The sequence below is a fragment of the Podarcis raffonei genome, chromosome 2, assembly GCF_027172205.1.
Source record: "Podarcis raffonei isolate rPodRaf1 chromosome 2, rPodRaf1.pri, whole genome shotgun sequence".
Lineage (NCBI taxonomy): Eukaryota > Metazoa > Chordata > Lepidosauria > Squamata > Lacertidae > Podarcis > Podarcis raffonei.
In genome coordinates this window covers 83,749,700-83,769,633 of record NC_070603.1, presented here as the reverse complement: position 1 = coordinate 83,769,633, position 19,934 = coordinate 83,749,700, and the positions used below count along the sequence as shown (strand labels likewise).

Sequence of the window (19,934 nt, the reverse complement as noted above, 5' to 3'; positions counted from 1 at the left end):
GAACGGAACTCCCATTCGTGATCCAGAGAACTGTGATCACCACAGATGCCAGTTTTCAGGGTTGGGGAGCTCATTATCAAGGTCACTTTGTACAGAAATGCTGGTCACCACAAAATCAGAAGCACTCCATAAATTGGAGCTAAGAGCTTCCAGGTTGGCGGTGTTTCATTTTGCACATCGACCATGTGCTGCTGCACACAGACAATTCCACCACAAAATCACACATTTGCAGGCAGGGTGGGACACGATTGATTTCTCTGCAAAAAGAATCATTGCTCCTCTTCAAGTGGGGGGGGGGACCCTTAGTCTTGCAGGGGACAGCACTTTACAGGCAGATTGGTTGAGTAGCTCCCTTCTCGATCCGGGGGAGTAGATGCTCAACAGGCAAGTCTTCCACCTGATTCAGGAGTATCTAGGTGCATGTCAAGTGGATCTGTTTGCAATCAAGTTTCATGTTATTTTTCCAGGTTCAAAGACAGTCAAGCGGAAGCATGGGATGCCTTGATGGTACCTTGACCAAAATGTCTCCTATATACCTTTCCCCCACAGTCAATTCTGCAAAAGATCAGAATAGAAAGAGATCATCCTGGTGGCCCCTTTCTGGCCCTGCAGGCCTTGGAAGTTGGAGCTCCAAGAGCTAGGCATCTCATCTCCTTGCCATCTTCTGGTGTTGTCCTACCTACTGCAGCAAGGACCCTTGTTCCATCCAAATCCACAGTGGCTATGTTTGACTGCATGACATTTGGATGCAGCCATCTGAAACATCAAGGGTTGGATACAGCTGTCATCTTCACCATTTTGGTCTCATGCAGACCTTCCACTGTGTGGATATATCAGGCAACCTGGACCAATTTATCAACTTGGTGTTTCTACAGTGAAGCTGTGTCTACATAGAGTTTCAGTTCTGGACATTTCCGGAACTGAAGCTCTATGTGAGCTATGTTACACTTTCAATGCATGGGCTACAGAATGGTTTGAAACCAAATGCTCTAAAAAGGCAAGTTTCCGCAACACCTTCCGTTTGTGCACTACAGGTCGTGCCCCCATTTCACAAATTTGCAAAACTCATTAGTTAAATGCTTTTTGAGGGGGACATTGTTTTCCTTCCTGGAGTTTGCATATGGTGCTGGCAGCTCTGCAGAAACCACCGTTTGAAACTTTGTGCAAGATATCTGTAAAGCATCTATCCTTTAAGGTTCTCTTCCCCGTGGCCATTATGTCCGCATATCGAGTGTCTGAGTTGTCTGTATTATTGGTAGCTAAACATCTGTGCATCTTTCACAAAGACAAAGGGGTTCTAACAGAGCCTTCCTTTCCCACTTTCATGTCCAGCAAGAGTTGGTGCTACCTATCTTTTGTCCAGATCCAAAACATCCGAGAGAGAAAGCGTGGCACAACTTTGATGTTTGCCTTACACTGAAGGTGTATATTGAAAGGACATTAGAATCACTGACTCCTTGCTCATATACTTTCAACTATGGGTATAAAGGTTGCTCCTTTCACCCTTGCAAGGTGGAACAGGGCTTGCACACCTCTAGCGTACGAGTCACTCAAGTTGCCTCAGCCATTGCACATATTGGCTCATTCCACTAGATCATGGGTAGGCAAACTAAGGCCTAGGGGCCGGATGCGGCCCAATCGCCTTCTAAATCTGGCCCGCGGACAGTCCAGGAATCAGCTTGTTTTTACATGAGTAGATGTGTCCTTTTATGCATCTCTGGGTTATTTGTGGGGCCTGCCTGGTGTTTGTTCTTTTTTCTTTCTTTCCAAAATATAGTCCAGCCCCCCACAAGATCTGAGGGACAGTGGACCGGCCCCCTGCTTGAAAAGTTTGCTAGATCAACAGCAACTTCAGCTGCGTTTATAGTTAATGCTCCTTTATTAAAGATCTGTAAAGCAGCTACTTGGTCCTCACCAAGTATATTCACCAGGCATTACAAAGTGGACCTCTCTGCTTTGGCTGATGCTACCTTTGGGCATGCAGTCCTTCAACAGGTGCTTTAGTCACTGTAACTGCATTTGGGACCCGCCCTAATTGGGAAAGCTGTGATACGTTCATCCCATTCATGGCATCAGCAACTGAATCAAACAGAACAATTGGTCTTATCAGAAGAGTAGATTTGATAGGCTACTGATGACATGAATGGGACCTCTCCCTGGAATAGACTGTAGTGATATTGATAATTTGGTTAGTTGCTGCATTGTTTTCAACATATGTTTATTTAAAGTTTACATATTGAGCCAGGAGAGAGGCAGGCAAGTTTACATATTGAGCCAGGAGAGAGGCAGGCATATGTAGAGAATTTTCATTCCTACTGTAAGTTCAATGCCTGTTGGAGTTCGGTGAATCATATAAAACTGAAGAATGACTGCACCTGCCTCCCAGGGTTCTTTGCCCTCCTGCCTTCGTCACATGATAAGATAATACCCAACTCATTCAAGTCATCAGCAACCTATCAAGTCTGCTCTTCAGGTAGGACCAACTGTTCTTTTTGCATAAACTAAAGGATCTGACTATTGTAAAAACAGATGCACTGTTTTGTATTGATAGTATTACTTTGCTGGAGGAAAAGGCCAATGCATGTTTGATATAACTAAACTTGTCATGCACTTGCAATTAAAAAGGATCAAGAAGAAGAGGGTCAGCATAATTTTCCTCAGTGATTCAGCAGATTTACTGTAAATGCACTTATGCTGTATGTGGAATTGTTCAGTAAGTCTTGCTAAATGGTATTTAGAGAAATTGTGCAAATATGGGCATGGATCACAGAATCAGTTTTATCTGAAATAATAGTTGGCAATGTCTCCATACAAATTGTTCTTCTCATCTATTTGTATTTGTTACAAAACGTATTCGTACATTACCAAAACACATACTGCAATTGCAGCCTAACTTCTAATATGTGCTTTAATGTCTCTGACACCCTCCACACCAAAGTGCTCTGAAGTATAATGCAGAATAGCCAAGGGCAGTACCACCAAGTACATTCTCAAGTAAAAATAGCATTGCAGCATTACCAGTTTTCCTGAACTTTTCTCTGCTGGCAATTCATTTTCAGACATGTTTAAACTCCAAGCAAGCACTCTGTTTCTGTTCTCAGTAATCTTTGGGAATCAAAATGAACTTTGAAAAAATAAGGACTAACAAATTTATTATAGCAGAGCCCTTCGCAGACTCCACTCCACTTCATAATATTAAATTTGTTAAATCTTTAAAAGAGTCAAAGGACTCTGTTTTTGCCACAACACACTAAATGGTTATCCAATGCAGGTTGAAAGTGAACACGAAAGCTTTTGTCTATTATGCTTACCTTATACCAATTTTTTCCTCATGAAATTATCTGCACAGCAAGGCAAGTGAAGAAGAAAAAAAGATCCATATATAGCCATGTATACTTCTGCTAAGTTTCACCATGGTACCTTATGATATGGAAGAAAGTCCATATTCACATTAAGCTGGCTGTTTAAGAAAAATCAAAGCACAATGGAGTTTCATCTAATAAAGCAAACCCACCACCTTTGTTTCTCCGACTTTCCATGTCAGATAACAGGTCCGAAGACTTGCACACCAGAGTCACTTCATGCTTCAGATTCTCGTTTCTTCTTTCCATCTTCTCCCAAATCACTGTCTTCTGACTGACTACTGCTAAGGACTACAAATTGTCCCTCCCCAGTGCTCTGGTTGGATCTACTAGAAGCAGCTATTAGCCGGCTTTGCTCTTCCAAATCCTGAAAGAAAGCATTCAGTTTTAAATTGGACTTTCCATTGTAACTGCATTTATACAGACTTATGCTGTTGAAACACTTGGAATACCAGTGTAGATTTTGATCACCACATCCCCCAAAAGGTATTACAGAGCTGGAAAAGGTGCAGAAAGGGTAGCCTACAAAGGAAGTTTACAACAATGTAAGATTTTTGTTTTAGAAAAAAGGTGAACAAGGGAAGTAAGGGAAGATACAATATGGTTTTATAAAATTATGCATGGCATGGTGAAAGTGATTATATTAGAATCGGGAATTGTTATCCAATGAAGCTGAATAGTGAAAGATTCAGGAAGCACTTCTTTACACAATGCACAGCTAAAACTATGGAATTTGCTACCACATGATATGCAGTAGCCACCAACTTGGATTACTTTAAAAGGAGGTTGGTCAAATGTATGGAATATAAGGCTATCAATGGCTGCTAGTCATGATGGCTGCATACTACCTCCAGGATCAGTGACACCATGGCCCAAATTCAAGGGATCTTAAGCATTAGCAGAAGCCACTGCCAGGGCTCCCTCGAGAGCTTTCCCTGCCTCCTTTCACTGTGCCTCCCTCAAATCCACTCCAGAGAATCAGGAGAACTACTAAGAAACTTTATAGGGGGAAGAGAGTGCGGAATGCTCTGTCTGGCAAGCCAAAATCAGAAGGGTGTGATGCTGAATACCAGCTGCAGGGAAACAATGAAGAGAGCTATTGCCACCATGTCTAGTTTGTGGGCTTCCCAGAGGTATCTGGCCAGACACTGTGGGATAGGATAGGCCTTTGGTCTAGGGCTATTCTTAATGTTCTTATATATAACAGGCATACAAATAGTGCAATGATTTTCAACCATAAAAGACTAGCAGGAATTTTACTATGGCCACCAAACCACAAGTTATAAAACTGGACAATTCTTGGAAGACTCCAGGGCATGAAGACAACCAGCCTCCCCCGCTACTTGCCTTTTCTCCAGTAACTAGTTTTCAATGCTTCTCAATGCAGATGTTCTACAGAAAAGGCCCACGCTCATGCAAATTCTAAAGCTAAATTTGCATTGTAGTTTAGTCATTAGAACAAATCTGTTTTCTTGCATACATGTTCTTTTCCAGGTAAAATTTTGGCAAACAACATACCTTTTCTATTTGTTTCTGTTTACTGAGTTCTTTTTGTTGTTTCTCTTTCACTCTATCCATTTCTTTCTGCTTTTCTGATGTTCTGCGATCCTGGAAAATTAAAAAAGGTACAGCACATTAATAATTGTTAAAGTAATTTACATCATAAATACTTGATGAAAAATTGCATTAGTATGTTATATAATATGTTCCATGGAAAGTTTCACTTCAGAGAACTGATGTACGTAGCAAATATTTTTAATAAATATCTGCTGCTGCCTTTCAAAATAGAGGAACTGCCTGCATGATTCTGCATGATTCTTCTGCACCATCAGATTACAGCAGAAAAGCAATAAACTACCAGACCAGATAATTTCTATACTGGACACTGTTGGCAACACTACCAAATACCAGTTTGAAAAGGAATTTCCTGCCTACTTTGCAATGCTGCAAGTTTTTTGTTGCTTTTTTAAACGAAAACTCAGCATGATTTCACAGTGACCACATGCCATGATTTAATAATACTTTAGCAACAGATAGTCATGAAGCATGTTCTCAAAAGATATGGCTGGGCAGTGGGTAGGAATTTGTAAAGCCAAAAAACCTAGAAAAGTGGTTTCAGGCAGCATGTCTAGTCCTTAATTTGAGACAATGGCCTTTAAAGGCTTAAGGAACTCTGTTCCTGTAAATCAGAGGTGTCCAACAGGTCGATCGCGATCTACTGTTAGATCCCCGGGAGGTTTTGGTAGATTGCGGTCGATCGCTGGGTCCCTTTTCTTAGCATTGGTAAAACAGAATCTGGCTCCAGCCCCCTCGCCCCACCCTCCATTGTTGCACGATCTGCAGAAAGGAAGACGGAGTTTACTCAGTGAGGCTGTTTGTTTCCCCAGATCTGCTGGTGAGTGGCTGTTTTTTCTCCCAAAACCCATAAAAATGAGGCTTTCCTCCTCCCTCCTCCCTACAAAAATCTCAACAACCTTGCCCTGTACCCCTAAAAATCGTGGCTTTCCCCCTCCCTAAAAAAAAGTCAACAACTTTGACCTGAACCCCCCAAAAATGGGGGTAGATGACTGCCAGTTTTTAATTCTGTAAGTAGAGCACAGTCTCTTGGGAGCTGGCCACCCCTGCTGTAAATACATTCCTGTTCTCTAGCTCAGGGTGGTTAAATGAGGAGTCACAAAGGACACTTCTAATTTTGCCTTGAAGTTAATACGGTTTTTCTTCTCCAACTCCTGATAGCTAGCAACTCATGCCAAATGCAATGCAGATCTGGATTGCTGTACTAAAGTGTTTGCTTACAGGTATCTCTGTAAAAATCAGTGATATGGATGTTCCAAAAAAGTTAAAATTCAAATTAAAAAAGAAATCATAGAATAATTTGCAGCTTGCATCAGAAAAGTTTCTGATGGCCTAAGGAGTGATCTACTTTAGCATCTTTATTTTACTTGTATTTAGTAAACAAAACTAAAAAACTTTCAAACTGCTTAATATATTTCCAATTGGCATCCATTCACTATTAATAAAGAACTTATGAAACAGAAATGTTTCTCCAGAAAAAAAAGCACTGGAAGAAATGCAGGCCCACAGCACTGGTCATAGTACATTTAAGAAACAACTGGTTAACAGAACATGTTAGAAATGGTTAATAGGCAAAATATATTGTGTTATTGAAGATGCCTAAACTGATGGCCTTCAGGTTCCTTTCAGCTCATTAATTCTGCGGTGCCAACAGAACGCATACATATTTTACATCAAATGAAAAGTCTTACCAATTCAGCATGAAATGCGATCTGTTTTGCAAGTCCCACAGAATCACAAATCTAAATGGGAGGGGAAAAAGGAACACACAGCAAACATGATCAACTGTGACCATCTTTAAATATATAATTAAATCACATTGCTGCAAGTATAGAATAGTTCAGCGTATTGGAGAACTTTAGCTGGATCATGATAAATACCTTTTCCCCTTCATTATTTGATTCAAATATATAGCAGACTGAAGTTGGTCTACTGTCTGCTCTCCCTGCTGAAGTCCGAAGCACAAATCCAAAAAGCCGTTTGTTTTCCTGGTGTGTGGCATACAGAACTACATTTGGCAACGGAAACTGTTAAGAAAAAAATGAGAGAACTTTAAAGCTCATTGAATACCAGATAAACATATTTAATGTTAGTTGCTGGGCCAGATGGGAGGTGTAGTTCAGCAACATCTGGAGGCTGCTGTTATAACTTACAAGTTACAAATGCTGGTGTAAATGTGACACTACGGAATGGACGTTATATGATAAATATGTGGAACCTGAGCCTGTTAAGTTGTGGTAAAAGTACACATAGTAAATGGAAGGTAAGCTTGGGTGCAACTTATAATTGACAGAAAACAGAGAGTGTATTGATGTATCATGAAGTATGTTTCTATAACTGCTTTGATTTTAGCAACTCACCCTGAGTCTTGTAACTTGCGTCTGAGGGTCAATTAACCTAGAAGTGTTAATTTAAGAAACTATAAGTTATGATACAAAGAAAAAGAGAACTGTAATTAAACACTGACAAATGTGCTGGTTTGGAATGAGAATACTTACTTTAAACAATCACATGTGACCAACAAATGTGATTCTGTCATTCTGAAAATGTTGTGTATGGCTCGAGCTGCTAGTATTTGGCGCATTGTTTCATAAACAACATCAGGACTTTCATCCGACTTCACCTCCATGGATCCAAGGAATCTTACAATAAATAACTGATGTAGGATAGAATCTGGAGCAAGCACATATTAAACAAAATGATATGAACAACATCTGGGCTTTCTAGAAAACCAGTGGCCTTGGCCTAACAGAATAACAATACACTGCCCCAATTTTCATACATTTAATTCAATTTCAATTACTTTAAAAGGATATAGCAAATTTAAGCGTTCCCCAATCTAAGGACAAGAAATGGCACTGTCAAATGAAAGTTGTGCTTCCTTGCCTTTGGAGATGTGGACAGGAGTGTGCAAATCTGAACTTATTATATAGTTTGTCTCTGTAGATCATGATGCCATGATCATGATGATGATGTACAAGATTGACATAGGTTAAACACGACATGAGATTCTCCATCTTGAACCTTGCTTGACCTTGGTACAAGCCTGATGCTGGCCTCATCTCAGGAAATACTTCATACCTTGCAAATCAAGCTGCTAGCAAAGTCTATCCAAACTCCTGAATGGAGGCCTTCAAGCTAATGGTACAGGAGGCAGACAAAGAGATGGTTCAGTTAATCGCTCACCATCAAAAGTCTTTCACCCTTTTGTCAAGCAAACAGGATGGCCAGTTTTCAGTTATTTTCTCCTCAGGATGAACAAGGTGTGAAATGGACAGGAACACTGGGAGAAAGACAGGAATTTCTAGTCTCAAAGCCTACCCCACTTCCCTACTAGGAGGCATTAGCTATGAAAATTATTAAAACTCCAACTAGGAACTGTTTAATTCTGTTCAGGCTCAACTGCAAAAGTGTTTGCCAACACTTTTCATCAACACGTTTAGAAGAAGGAGGAGGGGGCTACAGAGATTATAATTAAATACATCTTCAATTTAAGTACAGTTTTGCTCTACCTTCTGTTTCTGATTTGCTTCCTCCAGATTCTCCAAATGGATTTGTTCGTCTGTTAATAATAAATAATAATAGAGTGATTCTTGCACACTGAATCCCAATAATCTAATTCTGTATTATAACAAAGCAACGATCAAGATTTTAAGATCATGTGATGATACATGCAGCAATGGGTTTCACAACATAAAATTTTTGAAGATCTATTCTACTGAAGAACTGCTGCACTTCAGTAAAAATCAAGTGAAAAGATCAGTAGCTTGGAGTACCATCCTAATGTTTTAGCTAGAAGATCAAAAGCAACCCATGAGAAACTTTTATGTACCTCAATTCTAGTCTGATAAGTTAGCTAATTTTCTTTCACTTGAAAAATACAATGCAAGATTGCAAGTTGCAAACAGAGCAAAAGGCCATCTTCTCCAGTCAAGAATGCATACCATCCCATTTATTTGTTATACTATTCGGTTATAAACAACTGCCATTTAAAATACAGCTTTCTGAAAGCATTAATTGGATTTAGTGTTAAAAGAAACATGGGCTACACATGACTATCAGCAGATGTATCATTAATTGTAGAATTATACTTGTGAAAATTCTCTAGGCTTCTAGTGTGTATCACAGGCATATGAAAAACTTTAACAAAACTTAAAAATTGGGTCTTATTTTGTTAATAATACTTTTGATTATAGTGGGTGGTATTGAACTAAGTTTTACTCAGATTAAATTTACTGAAATTAATAGGCCCAACTTAGTCATATTCATTAATTTCAGTGGGTCTATTCTAAGTAAAACTTAGCTGAATACCACCCAATTGTATAACACATTCAGAGCTTATGTTTTCACAATAGTAGGAAAAAAGAGAAAAAGAGCAACTTTCGCTATGTTAATTTTAAACAGAAGCCCCTTAAACAAATAAGCAGCAAATTATTGGTTATCTCAGTTAAATTGTGATGCCAATTTATTTATAGCAGTTTCTCAGGAAACTTTTAAAACTGCTGTCTTTTCATGGTTAGGAACTACTAGACTGAATTTTCTGACTGGAGTTTCCAAGTGCCATTCAGAATTACAACCAGAATGCATCTGCTCAACACAACTAAATGTATCGGAATACTGACCTTCAGCTTTGGGGTCAGAACTAATTGAAGTCTGAGACATTTTCAGCATAGTTTAAGAAATTCAGTCAGTTTAGCAATGATCACTCAGTTCTGGACTTTTCACCGAAATAGCTTGTGTCTCCATCAGAGCAAAGCTCAAGAAACTGAGCTTCATTACTGTCATTGCACCTTGGTAGTGGTGTTCAAATGAGTTCTTGGGAACTTTGTATCACAGACATTTTATTTCAAATATTAAATATGAACTCACACTTCTTCTGCCAACAGTTCTCTTTGAGTCAATTCTCTACCTGTTTTGAACTTTTCTTAGTGGTAACTGAAATTCACTCATTCCTTTACACAAAAATCCCATACATCAATCCAAGTCATAACTGTCTCAGTCAGCACCTGGCTGTCCCATTATCTATCACGAGGGTGCCTAAGGCACCACATAAAGTAGAAAGCAGTGGTTCTCCTCATGCTGTAATTTCTGTACAGAGTAGAAGAGTCCTAGCACATTTGCAGAGCCATAAGACAAAGACATGCAGTATATTGAGTCAGATACTGCCTGTTCCTATTTTAGCTTTAAAGCTTCTCCATCACTTTCCTCATTCTCCATTAAGACTAGTCTTCATGTTACAAAACTGCATTTATTGGAGCCTTGTAGATTTACTGTAGGTACTGACTGCTGCTTCATTTTTCATATATGTAAAAGCATAAGTTACTTAACTGATAAAAAGCAAATGCTTAAAATATTCAAATTTAAAATAAAATTATTGGGTATAGGTAAGAAATATATATCTTTAAAAACTGTCAAAATTTATCTTCCTAGGAGATGTGACCCTAGAAGCCTAGATCATTTTCACTAACCTTTTTAAGCTTAGGATGACAGTCATCAGTCTGATATCACTACCTAGAGGCAGGGCTACCACATTTCTCTTGGGTTTCTAAGAGGAAATGCCCAAAGTGCTGGGGCAAGCAAGCAGTAGGAAAGGAAAATATGGGTTGTTGTTTTTTTAAACCAAACAGGTTAAAGTTTGCTCAGAAGGATGAAAGAAGTCTGCTGCAAGAATTAAGATATTGCACATAGAGGGTTCAAGCACACGCTTTTCCATTTGTGCATTATTTTGATTTTGCAGCTCTTCTCTGATAGGAGGGGCCATTGCAGATCTGGCAATCCTAGCCCTTAAAGGACTGAGCCAGAGTCTGTGGAACCAGACACTTTCAGAAGCCAGCCCCCTGCCCTTACATGCATGCATTCCTCACAGAGTTTTAAACAGGTAATGGCCATGTCAACATACACCTTAATAGTGGCTACATGCTATTCTGGTTTCACTCTTAACCAAAGATTTGATATTTGCTTCCAGGCCTTAAACTTAAAACTTAATTAAATCAAGCCCTATTTAGGACTAAACATAGTTAAAGCTGATGAAAGTAGTTGATGGTAGACTGAAAGCATACAGCCATGGTGGGAGACAGCAAGCTGTCCCACAGCACGCTCCTCATCCCATTAAAGTAGCACTTGACACGTCTCCCTTATTGTCTGCAATTTGGTTTCCCCATTTTAAATTGCTGTAATACGTATTTTATCTTCTGTAAACCACTTTTGAGTGGTACAGAAATTATTATCAAATAAAAGATTGTGAGCATTAATCTGCATAGGCTCAGATACATCAGTGAAGGACATTATATATTGTAAATCAGCAGCATTTGCTTCAGTTGTGTTTTGGCATTTGTACATCCTTTGTTGCTCTTATCTTACCTGCCTCCCTGCCCTGAGGATTTTGCTTGGCCAGGTTGATCTTCGCTTACTGGAGAAATAATGTCAAATTGTATAGGAGTGTCGGGTGCAACAAGAGAGTCCAAGGAAAGAGCTGATAGAGATGCTGAATCAGAGCCCAAAGACCCAGTGCTGCTAGTACGAGTCGTGGGAGGACGAGCCTGTCTAAAAAAAACATAAAACCACACAAGTAAGAACAGAAGGAATTGTCTCAAGCTATACAATGTTTTATGTTTCAGTGGATTCTGAGGAAATCCCTAGTCATCATCATTGTCATCATCAATAATCACTTCCTTCCCACTTACCAATTTGAAACTACCTGCCAATCATCCCACTTCAAGTCAGTATGATGGTTTTAAATAAACCACCTGAAACTCAGGATCACGGAAACACCCTAAATCAGGATTGCCAATGCAGTGCCCTCCAGATGCTGGACTATAATTCCCTTCATCTCTGCCCACAGGCCATGCTGGCTAAGGCTGATGGGAATTGGGTGTCCAACAACATCTGAAGACAGCTCAAAGCCTATCTAACAGTTACCCTCACCATCAATTTAGAAACCTTAACAGAATGGTCATGAAGAATAATAAGCAAGGGCCTAAATAAGATAATGTGATAATTCCTCAGATCATGTCCAGGTCAAACAGGCTATTAAAGTGACATACCTACAGCATCCATTCCATCAAGCTGGAAGAGAAGTACAGTGGTGCCTCGCAAGACGAAATTAATTCGTTCCGCAAGTCTTTTCGTCTTGCGATGTTTTTCGTCTTGCGAAGCACGGTCCGTCGCAACTGCGCCTCTTCAAGCGGCTTTAAGAAAAAAGCGAACAAACTCGCAAGACGTTTTCGTCTTGCGAAGCAAGCCCATAGGGAAAATCGTCTTGCGAAGCAACGCAAAAACCGAAAAACCCTTTCGTCTTGCGCGTTTTTCGTCTTGCGAGGCATTCTTCTTGCGAGGCACCACTGTATATAGGACTGCAGCTCCCTTCCATTAGCTCTGCTTAAAGACAAGGAACTTTATACTTCTCTCCAAATGTTCCCATTCCTATTGTTCTCTGCAATATGTCTGAGAGGAAATGCATGGCAATTCATTGCAAGCTTTAAGTAACCTTCAGGGATATTTTAAAACAACCCCAAATAACCATCCAAACTTCACTGGCTCCTGGAGAAATAACCAGGATTGACTGAACATAATCTTTAAACAGTGTGCTGTTTTACAACTTACACAGCTGGTCTCATACTCTCATGTCTCTGCTGGAAGGAAGGAGAGGGGGTAACAGCTTCTAAAGCCGACTGATTTACACGTGCAGCAATTTCCTACGTTTGCAGGGAGGGCGACAAAAAAAGGAGTTTCCTTTCAGTTAAATTTGAATATACACTTCTCATTGACAGTCATATAGAAGCTGTGTGCCAACTGTATTTTACCCTCTCAAAATTATTTTTATAAATAATTATATTTAAATCTTTACCCTGCTCCATTGTAAGCATTTTGGCAAATGCAGTAGACACATAAGGGTGCAAATGGCGTATTTCTAGAATAAAGAGCCTTACCGTACAAGAAAACAATTCACATCTCAGAGCTGCTTCGCATATTTCTTTCCCCAATACAAAGTGATCTTTATAGTGAAAATGCAATTTATGAACATCTAAATGACAGCAGAGGTGTATTTATCACATACTGATGATGAAGCTGATAGATACAGGCACTCCCGTCCCTACTTACACAGGTGTTATTCACGCAGCGGCCTGGAACGTAAGTATAAGCAGACTTTTTCAGCACATTTTTTATGCTGAAAAAGCCCCCCTTGGCTTATACTTGAGTGAGGCGCGCGGCTGCAGTGGCGGCCGAGCGGCCATAAAGGAGCCCTTTCTTGTCGCTGGTCCTGCCGCCGGCTGCCTCTCGCAAGGCCAGGCACAGGAGCCAGAGTTGGGAGAGGTGCTACACTGTGCCTCTCCCAACCGCGGTTCCTATGCCTGCTCTTGCGAGTGGCAAAGGCGGCGGCAGAGGGATGAGCGGCCCAAAAGCAGTCTTTCAGGCTGCTCCCTCCTCCTCCACCACCTTTGCCGCTGTTGGTGGCGGAGGAGGAGGAACGAGCAGCCCTTTTGGGCTGCTTGTTCTTCCTCCGCCACTGCCGCCACCACCACCACGTTTGTGGTGTGGTGAACCGGCTTATACTCAAGTCAATAAGTTTTCCCAGTTTTTTGTGCTAAAATTAGGTGCCTCGGCTTATATTCGGGTCGGCTTATACTCGAGTATATACGGTAAGTGGGGAGCACCCTCCAGACGCCCTCTCTGCCACTTTTTCTCCAGTCCACACCAAAAACACTGTTTCTAGCACTGAGATCAGCTGGAACCTGGAGGATGCACAGAAAAGTGGCGGCGGCGGCTGTGCTACTACACACATCAGATGTTAGTTGAGGAGGCTGAGCAGCTTAAACAAAGCCCCCACTGTGCCTCCAGTCTCTTTGGGGCTTCCTCACTGGCATCCTCTTTGGGCTCCGGGGAGAGTCTCCTTGTAAGCCACAAAGACTCTCCTGCTCTCTCCCACTATTTCCAGGTTTGAATTTAATTATTTATTTACCAGCGCTACATATATGCATGGTCACACACGAGTCAACTGTGTGTAAGTGGTGGTGGGGAGCCTGTATAGCGTTTCTTTTCTTCCAATCTTATTAATTTATTGGCTGGAAAAAATATAAAATATTTAAAATGGAGCAAGTAAAATTAACCTTGAATAATTGAGGCTGTCTCATTATCAGTACTCTAACAAATTCCATTCTTTCTCTCCAGTACAAAGCATTACAGTTGACTTCATTATGGCTGAGAAGGAGAAACTCCATGAAACTTTCCCTTCTCCATCCAATTACTGCCCAATACAATTTGTATCATTTTCTAAAGACACAAGTGCAAAATTATAGGTAAATTTTAGTAACTGATTTTTGCCATGCAAGCCTTTGGTATGTCAAGGATTCATTTACGGTACTTATAGCTTCAGACTTTATTCCAAATCATGGTGAAGAAGAGTGCACGATGAATGAACTGACAAATCAAAGTTACAGCTATAGCTGTGTCTCTGAGGCAGCTTAACACTGAAACAGAAAAGCTGAACAAATGGAAAACAAAAACAAGCAAGTAGCTCTAAATCATAGTATGCTTAGAAAGCAGTATAAGTTGCTTTAAATTGTAAATGCAGGTTTAAACCTGACGTTTCATACTCCATACGAGAACTAATTTATAAAACACTCCTCTTAATTTCCCAGCACAGACTAGATTAGGAAATTTCATTAAAACACAAATTTAACTTTTCATTTATGTTTATAAATAAAATTTACTCTGACATTAGAAGAAATAAATCACATTACCTCTGGGTTTTCACTTAGATAGATCTGTTTGGAGATGTTGTTTATTGTACATATCCACTGAAAAAGAAAGCCAATAGGTGCAACTAAGTTTAAAATAGTGCAAAATCTTCTTCCATATTTTTCACTCCATTTTCTCCATGTAATTTGTTTCCTCTACATGTTCATATTTAACTTCTGAAGCAGCTAATTTTTCAGGGAGTTTAAAAATGTGATTCATCTGATCACATGGGGGCAACAGTGGAAAGTTTAATCACAGGAAACCAACAGTATAGAGATTCCAGATAATGCTGTTTTTAAAATAAAAATTATTGAGCAAGCTGTTCATACCTGGTCAAAAGTACAAAGAATTCCTTACAATAACCTACTGACAATACTCATTTCAGTTGTTCAAAATGGTACACAGAATAAGTCTAATAATAAGGTGAAGAATTAATCTCGTTGTGCAAGCTTTTCTTGAATTACTTGGAATTTAGTTGGTTCTGGAAGTTGAGAAATCCAGTTATGACTCTCTGGGTACTTTTGATGATGCCATCTTTTTATCTGCTTTAATAAGGTGTGCTGAATTGGTTTGACTGTGGTGGTGCTTCAATGTGTACTGTATTTTAACCTGCTTTGACTGGGGCCACAGTCAACTTTGTCAGATGCTCATCTCTTTAAATCTTTGAAGCGCCACAAGACAATCTGTAATTTTAGCACTCATTCTTGTGCAGCAGCTTACCTCTTCATAATCTTTTCTGCTCTCTGCCTGAAGAATTGAAGACCTGGCAGAAAAGTAAGTAAAAATGAACAGATTTAAATGTATTTCTCAAGGGAAATAATAATATAATATAATATAATATAATATAATATAATATAATATAATATAATAGTAGGAATTTTGATACTATTTAGGCAGTGTATTTCTTTACTAAATATAGGATTGACACTTTGCTGCTTTCTAAACTATAGATAAAACACTCCAGATAAAGTACACTCCAGGTGTGTTTTTCACATTTGGAAAGTTTATCTATGTGCCATGGGGCTTACCAAGTCCCAGGGGTGAATAGCACATATCCAGCTGTGTCCATGAGCTAAGCAACTGAGACAGCCACTCACTGATACAAGGGTGGTAAAAGTCAGCAATCTTGAGGTGTCTATTATAACAAGAATTTGGCCCTGCCTGGGGTTGTGCAATACTGTCTTCTCAGTAAAAGAACAGAGGTGGCAGGCAGGCAAGCTGCAGGTAATGAAGAGTTCAGTAGAAAATAATCTGGGGCTAGATAAACAAAAATAATTTTAACTAAGAATCTAAAATGGTAATATACCCAATATAAACATTTGTTTTAATGAGCCTACTCCAAGTAAAGCTTGAATACAGCACATCCTCTCATTTTTTTGGACTACAAAATTTACTTAAAATTTCAGCACACAGAATGATATCAAGTCCTGATCAAATGATCTGATTTAATATCAACAATTTGGATTTTACTAGTTTTACATGCCTGCCATTTTCTCCAATCTGATGGACAAAAAATGAAGCCTCCCTCCCTTCTACCCACACATTCTCTCTTTAATAATCCCCCCCAAAACCCAAAGTGCTTTCAATTTTCTCTCTAACAGCTACATTAGTTAAAACAAAAGAAACAAAGTACAAACTTTTTGCCATCAAAAGAGGTTATCTGAAAGCAGTATCTTCTGTCTTCACAATCCACAGCCATTACTGAACAGTTGTCTATATCCATAACAAGTCCTCCAGCTACATCACCTCTTGCCTGACTCATTAGGTTTCCACCCTGAGTGAAGTAAAATTGTCTGTCCCAGCTGGAAGACACCAGCCCCGTTTTACTGAAAATTAAGAAGAGAGATTAACTTAATATTTTACTAGCTGGAGGCGAACATAGGCAGGCATCTCCACACAGAAGAGCTTTCACAAATCCAAGGCCTGGTGTAAAGTTCATATCATCACTTCCCAATCTAACAAGAGTGTGCATGGCAGCTATTTTATCAGTCAAGTGCCTTTTATCAGCTCTGGTTGATAAGACAGTTTTGGTCATTCCTGGACTGATATAGCTGTGCCACTGTGGTTCTGGCACCGGTAGCCTCAATGCTGGATTATTACAATGCAATACACTCTATGTAGGGGTTCCCTTGGGGTTAGTCTGGAAGCTGCAGCTGATACAGTAAGCAGCAGGTAGGTTGTTGATTCAAGGTTTTGCTTTTAGCATTTAAAGTTCTTAACTTGGGACCAGGTCCCAAGGAGACTGGCTGACCCCATATTTCCCTGCCCAGCAACTGTACTCCTTTAATGGGGCACTGATGCGTGTGCCACATGCTTCAGAGATGCACTTAGTAAGTACTAGAAACCAGGCTTCTAGTGTTGCAGCTCCAGCCCTCTGCAATAAGCTACCTGAAATTAGATAAGCACCTAGCATCTCGGTATTTAGGGCACTATTAAAATATTTTGTTCAAGAATGCTTTCCCTGAAGTGTGGCCCAGTCATGTTATGGAATATTAATGAATTAATTATAATAAATGATTTTATTGGTGTTCAGTTTTCCAATTCTGTAATCTTTTGTATCTTATCTTATTGTACACTGCTTTAATACCTTTTGGCTGTGAAGCTGCTTATAAAACTGCAAATAAAGAACATAAAAAGTCTCTACCACATTAAGACAAAACCATACGCATTGCATTTCAACTTTGTAATCTAAGCATTTACTGGCATTCTAGCATAGTTCTTTAAAAATACTTTGATTTCAAAAGTTCTTTTTGCAAGTTCTTCTATTAAATTTTTTACATCACTTGCCACGAAATGTAAGTATGTCATTTCAAAATAGTTTATTCAACACAGTGTTAGGGGAAAGATTAGAAACTTAAACCATTTCAAATATTTGGAAGACATAGGAAATACTCCTATTTTTAAATGCACATAGCAATAATTCAGGTCCTACAAACTAGCTTAGGCTGTTGCAATTCATACGTAGACAAAGGAAAGTGATTCTTACTTTCTTGCATTAAGATAACCAGCTTTCCGAGTAAGGTGCCGCTGGACAGGAAATTTTGTAGGATCAGGATCTGGCAGGTACAATGGGTCACTGGCTGCCTCCAAGTCTCCTATAGTCTGCTGCATAGTCTCTACGTCATGGTCCATTTCCCTACGAACACTAAACAAATTGGGCAAATGCTTTAGTTTAACTGTAATAAGTATTTTTTTTATAAAAAAAAGACGTTAAACCATTCATTTTAAAAGAAAAAAGTTAACTTACTCCTGAACACTTGTCCCAATATTTGTTAAAAATTCTTCCAGTTGTTCAGAAAGATTTTCTGAGCCCATCTTAAAGAAGCTTATCTTTTAGAAAGGAGAATCAAATCATTTAACAATTAACATTTAGGTGTGTATAATGGAAATTAAGATTCTATTTTTAAAGAAACAAAAATATAGCTACAGACGCAGAGCAGGATAATCAGTCACACTATATGATTAAGTAAAGAGTAAACTGAGAAAAACACAACCCCTGTAAGAGACTGTATTCACAATTTCTCCTAACTAAAATAATAATCCCCACTAATTACAAGGAAGAAGAACTATACAGACTGTACAGTGTTTTAACTTCTGTTTATATATGCCTTTATCTCCTCAAAAAGCTTAGACAGATTCAGTCTCCACAATTTATCTGCATGTTGGGAGTCTCCCCACACCTCACCCGTCAAGGACTTGTTCTGTCAATACTAAATGCAAATGGTAGCACAAGGCAGTCCTATTTCCTCATGTACTGAATTTTCATGCAACTGGCGTGTTTATTTTTGAGGTTTTAGTATTTTTAAATTGTTTTAAGCATCAAAAACACTCCTATAATGCTAGCACGCCTGTACGTGAATCCCAAGTACACTTATTATTTAACCAAAATAATTTTATGTACACATCTCATTTCACAGACATTCACCTGAGCTTGCATGTATCCTAACAAGGGTTCCAACATAGCAATTTTCTTCTTATACTGCAGAGTATTTAATGCACAGAAATAATGCATCATGGTCTGATGTTGTTTCTTCCGGGAAGTATATACATCTTCTGTAACCTCATACTTGACCTGAGGAGAAACAGAATTTCTGACTCAAGGCAGTGTATTGTGCCAATAAAAGAATTGTTTTACATGACATTTATTAATTAACAACTCTTTTTTATTTTATTATTAACATGCTATGTTCACAAACACTGTCCTATATAACTAAAGTTACACAAACCATAAAACAATTAAAATAATAAATTAAGATCAGCAGAGCAATAAAGCCAATTCCAAAGCAAGCTTAACCAAATCCTTCCAAAACCTTGGAGAACAAGAATATTCTAAGTAGCCCATCAAGATGTGGCCACCTGTGCCTCAAGGGAGAACTAGTCCCCAGAGTCAGGCACAACCACCAAGAAGGCCCAGTGTAACCTCCACATACAGCAAGCAACACTCGCCAATGAGACAAGAAGGGCTCCTTCAGCCAATCTCAGAGCCCAGGCTGACTGATATGGGTAAAGATGTTGCATCAAGTACGTAGGAGCCAAGTTGTGCAGAGCTTTGTATGTTAACATCAGCACCTTAAACTAGGCCTGGCAGCATATAGTGTTAGATAGGCTTCACTATAGAACGTATGCATATGCACCAGGTCTCTTCTGATCTGCTTTATCATCAAAAGCTCAGTAGAAAACCAAGGCACAATTTAGGCTCTGGAGTGAGAGGTGTTTAAGAGCAATCCCGCCAACCGCTCACCATTCCACAGCAAAACCAGGGCCTCAGCAGGAGCATCAGACGTGTTAAACAGAAAATCCCCCAACAAATTCAGGAACTCATGAGATTTCATAAGCCTCTAGGGGTAAATCATACTAATCAGTCCTCTCATACCTATGGAGGGGAATTGGGTGTCAAGTAAAACTATAGTAGGAAACAGTCCACCCATGAGAAAGTATTAAGGACAACCACCCCAATCACAGAACCAAATAGGTCCACTGTGTGGCAAAGACCAGATCAACGATCACAAGCAATTGGGCCACTGTATGAATATAATAATACCCTGCTCATCTGGCTGGGCTTCCCCAGCCACTCTGGGCGGCTTCCAAGAAAATACTAAAATACAGTAACCCATCAAACATTAAAAGCTTCCCTGAACAGGATGCTGGACTAGATGGACCACTGGCCTGATCCAGCAGGCTGCTCTTATGACATAGCCCCATGGTTGCCATGGAGGCCATGAATTCCTGAGCTAGACCTAAGAAGACAACCTCAGTGTG

The 19,934-nt window shown here is 39.5% G+C and overlaps 1 protein-coding gene across 1 annotated transcript in view; it reads right to left on the bottom strand.

Moving 5' to 3' along the window:
* Positions 1-2,201: 2,201 nt before the first annotated feature.
* Positions 2,202-19,934, bottom strand: part of APPL1 (adaptor protein, phosphotyrosine interacting with PH domain and leucine zipper 1) — a 29,699-nt gene continuing 11,966 nt past the window's right edge. The window contains exons 8-22 of the mRNA XM_053377909.1: positions 18,601-18,747; positions 17,923-18,005; positions 17,662-17,820; positions 16,313-16,501; positions 15,396-15,438; positions 14,678-14,734; positions 12,540-12,631; positions 11,298-11,480; positions 8,450-8,499; positions 7,436-7,610; positions 7,298-7,334; positions 6,818-6,964; positions 6,629-6,679; positions 4,881-4,970; positions 2,202-3,729 (exon numbers count right to left, since the gene is read on the bottom strand). Coding sequence (XP_053233884.1) covers positions 3,580-3,729; positions 4,881-4,970; positions 6,629-6,679; positions 6,818-6,964; positions 7,298-7,334; positions 7,436-7,610; positions 8,450-8,499; positions 11,298-11,480; positions 12,540-12,631; positions 14,678-14,734; positions 15,396-15,438; positions 16,313-16,501; positions 17,662-17,820; positions 17,923-18,005; positions 18,601-18,747 — 1,653 coding nt within the window. The 3' untranslated portion in view covers positions 2,202-3,579. The remainder of the gene's footprint in view (positions 3,730-4,880; positions 4,971-6,628; positions 6,680-6,817; positions 6,965-7,297; positions 7,335-7,435; positions 7,611-8,449; positions 8,500-11,297; positions 11,481-12,539; positions 12,632-14,677; positions 14,735-15,395; positions 15,439-16,312; positions 16,502-17,661; positions 17,821-17,922; positions 18,006-18,600; positions 18,748-19,934) is intronic.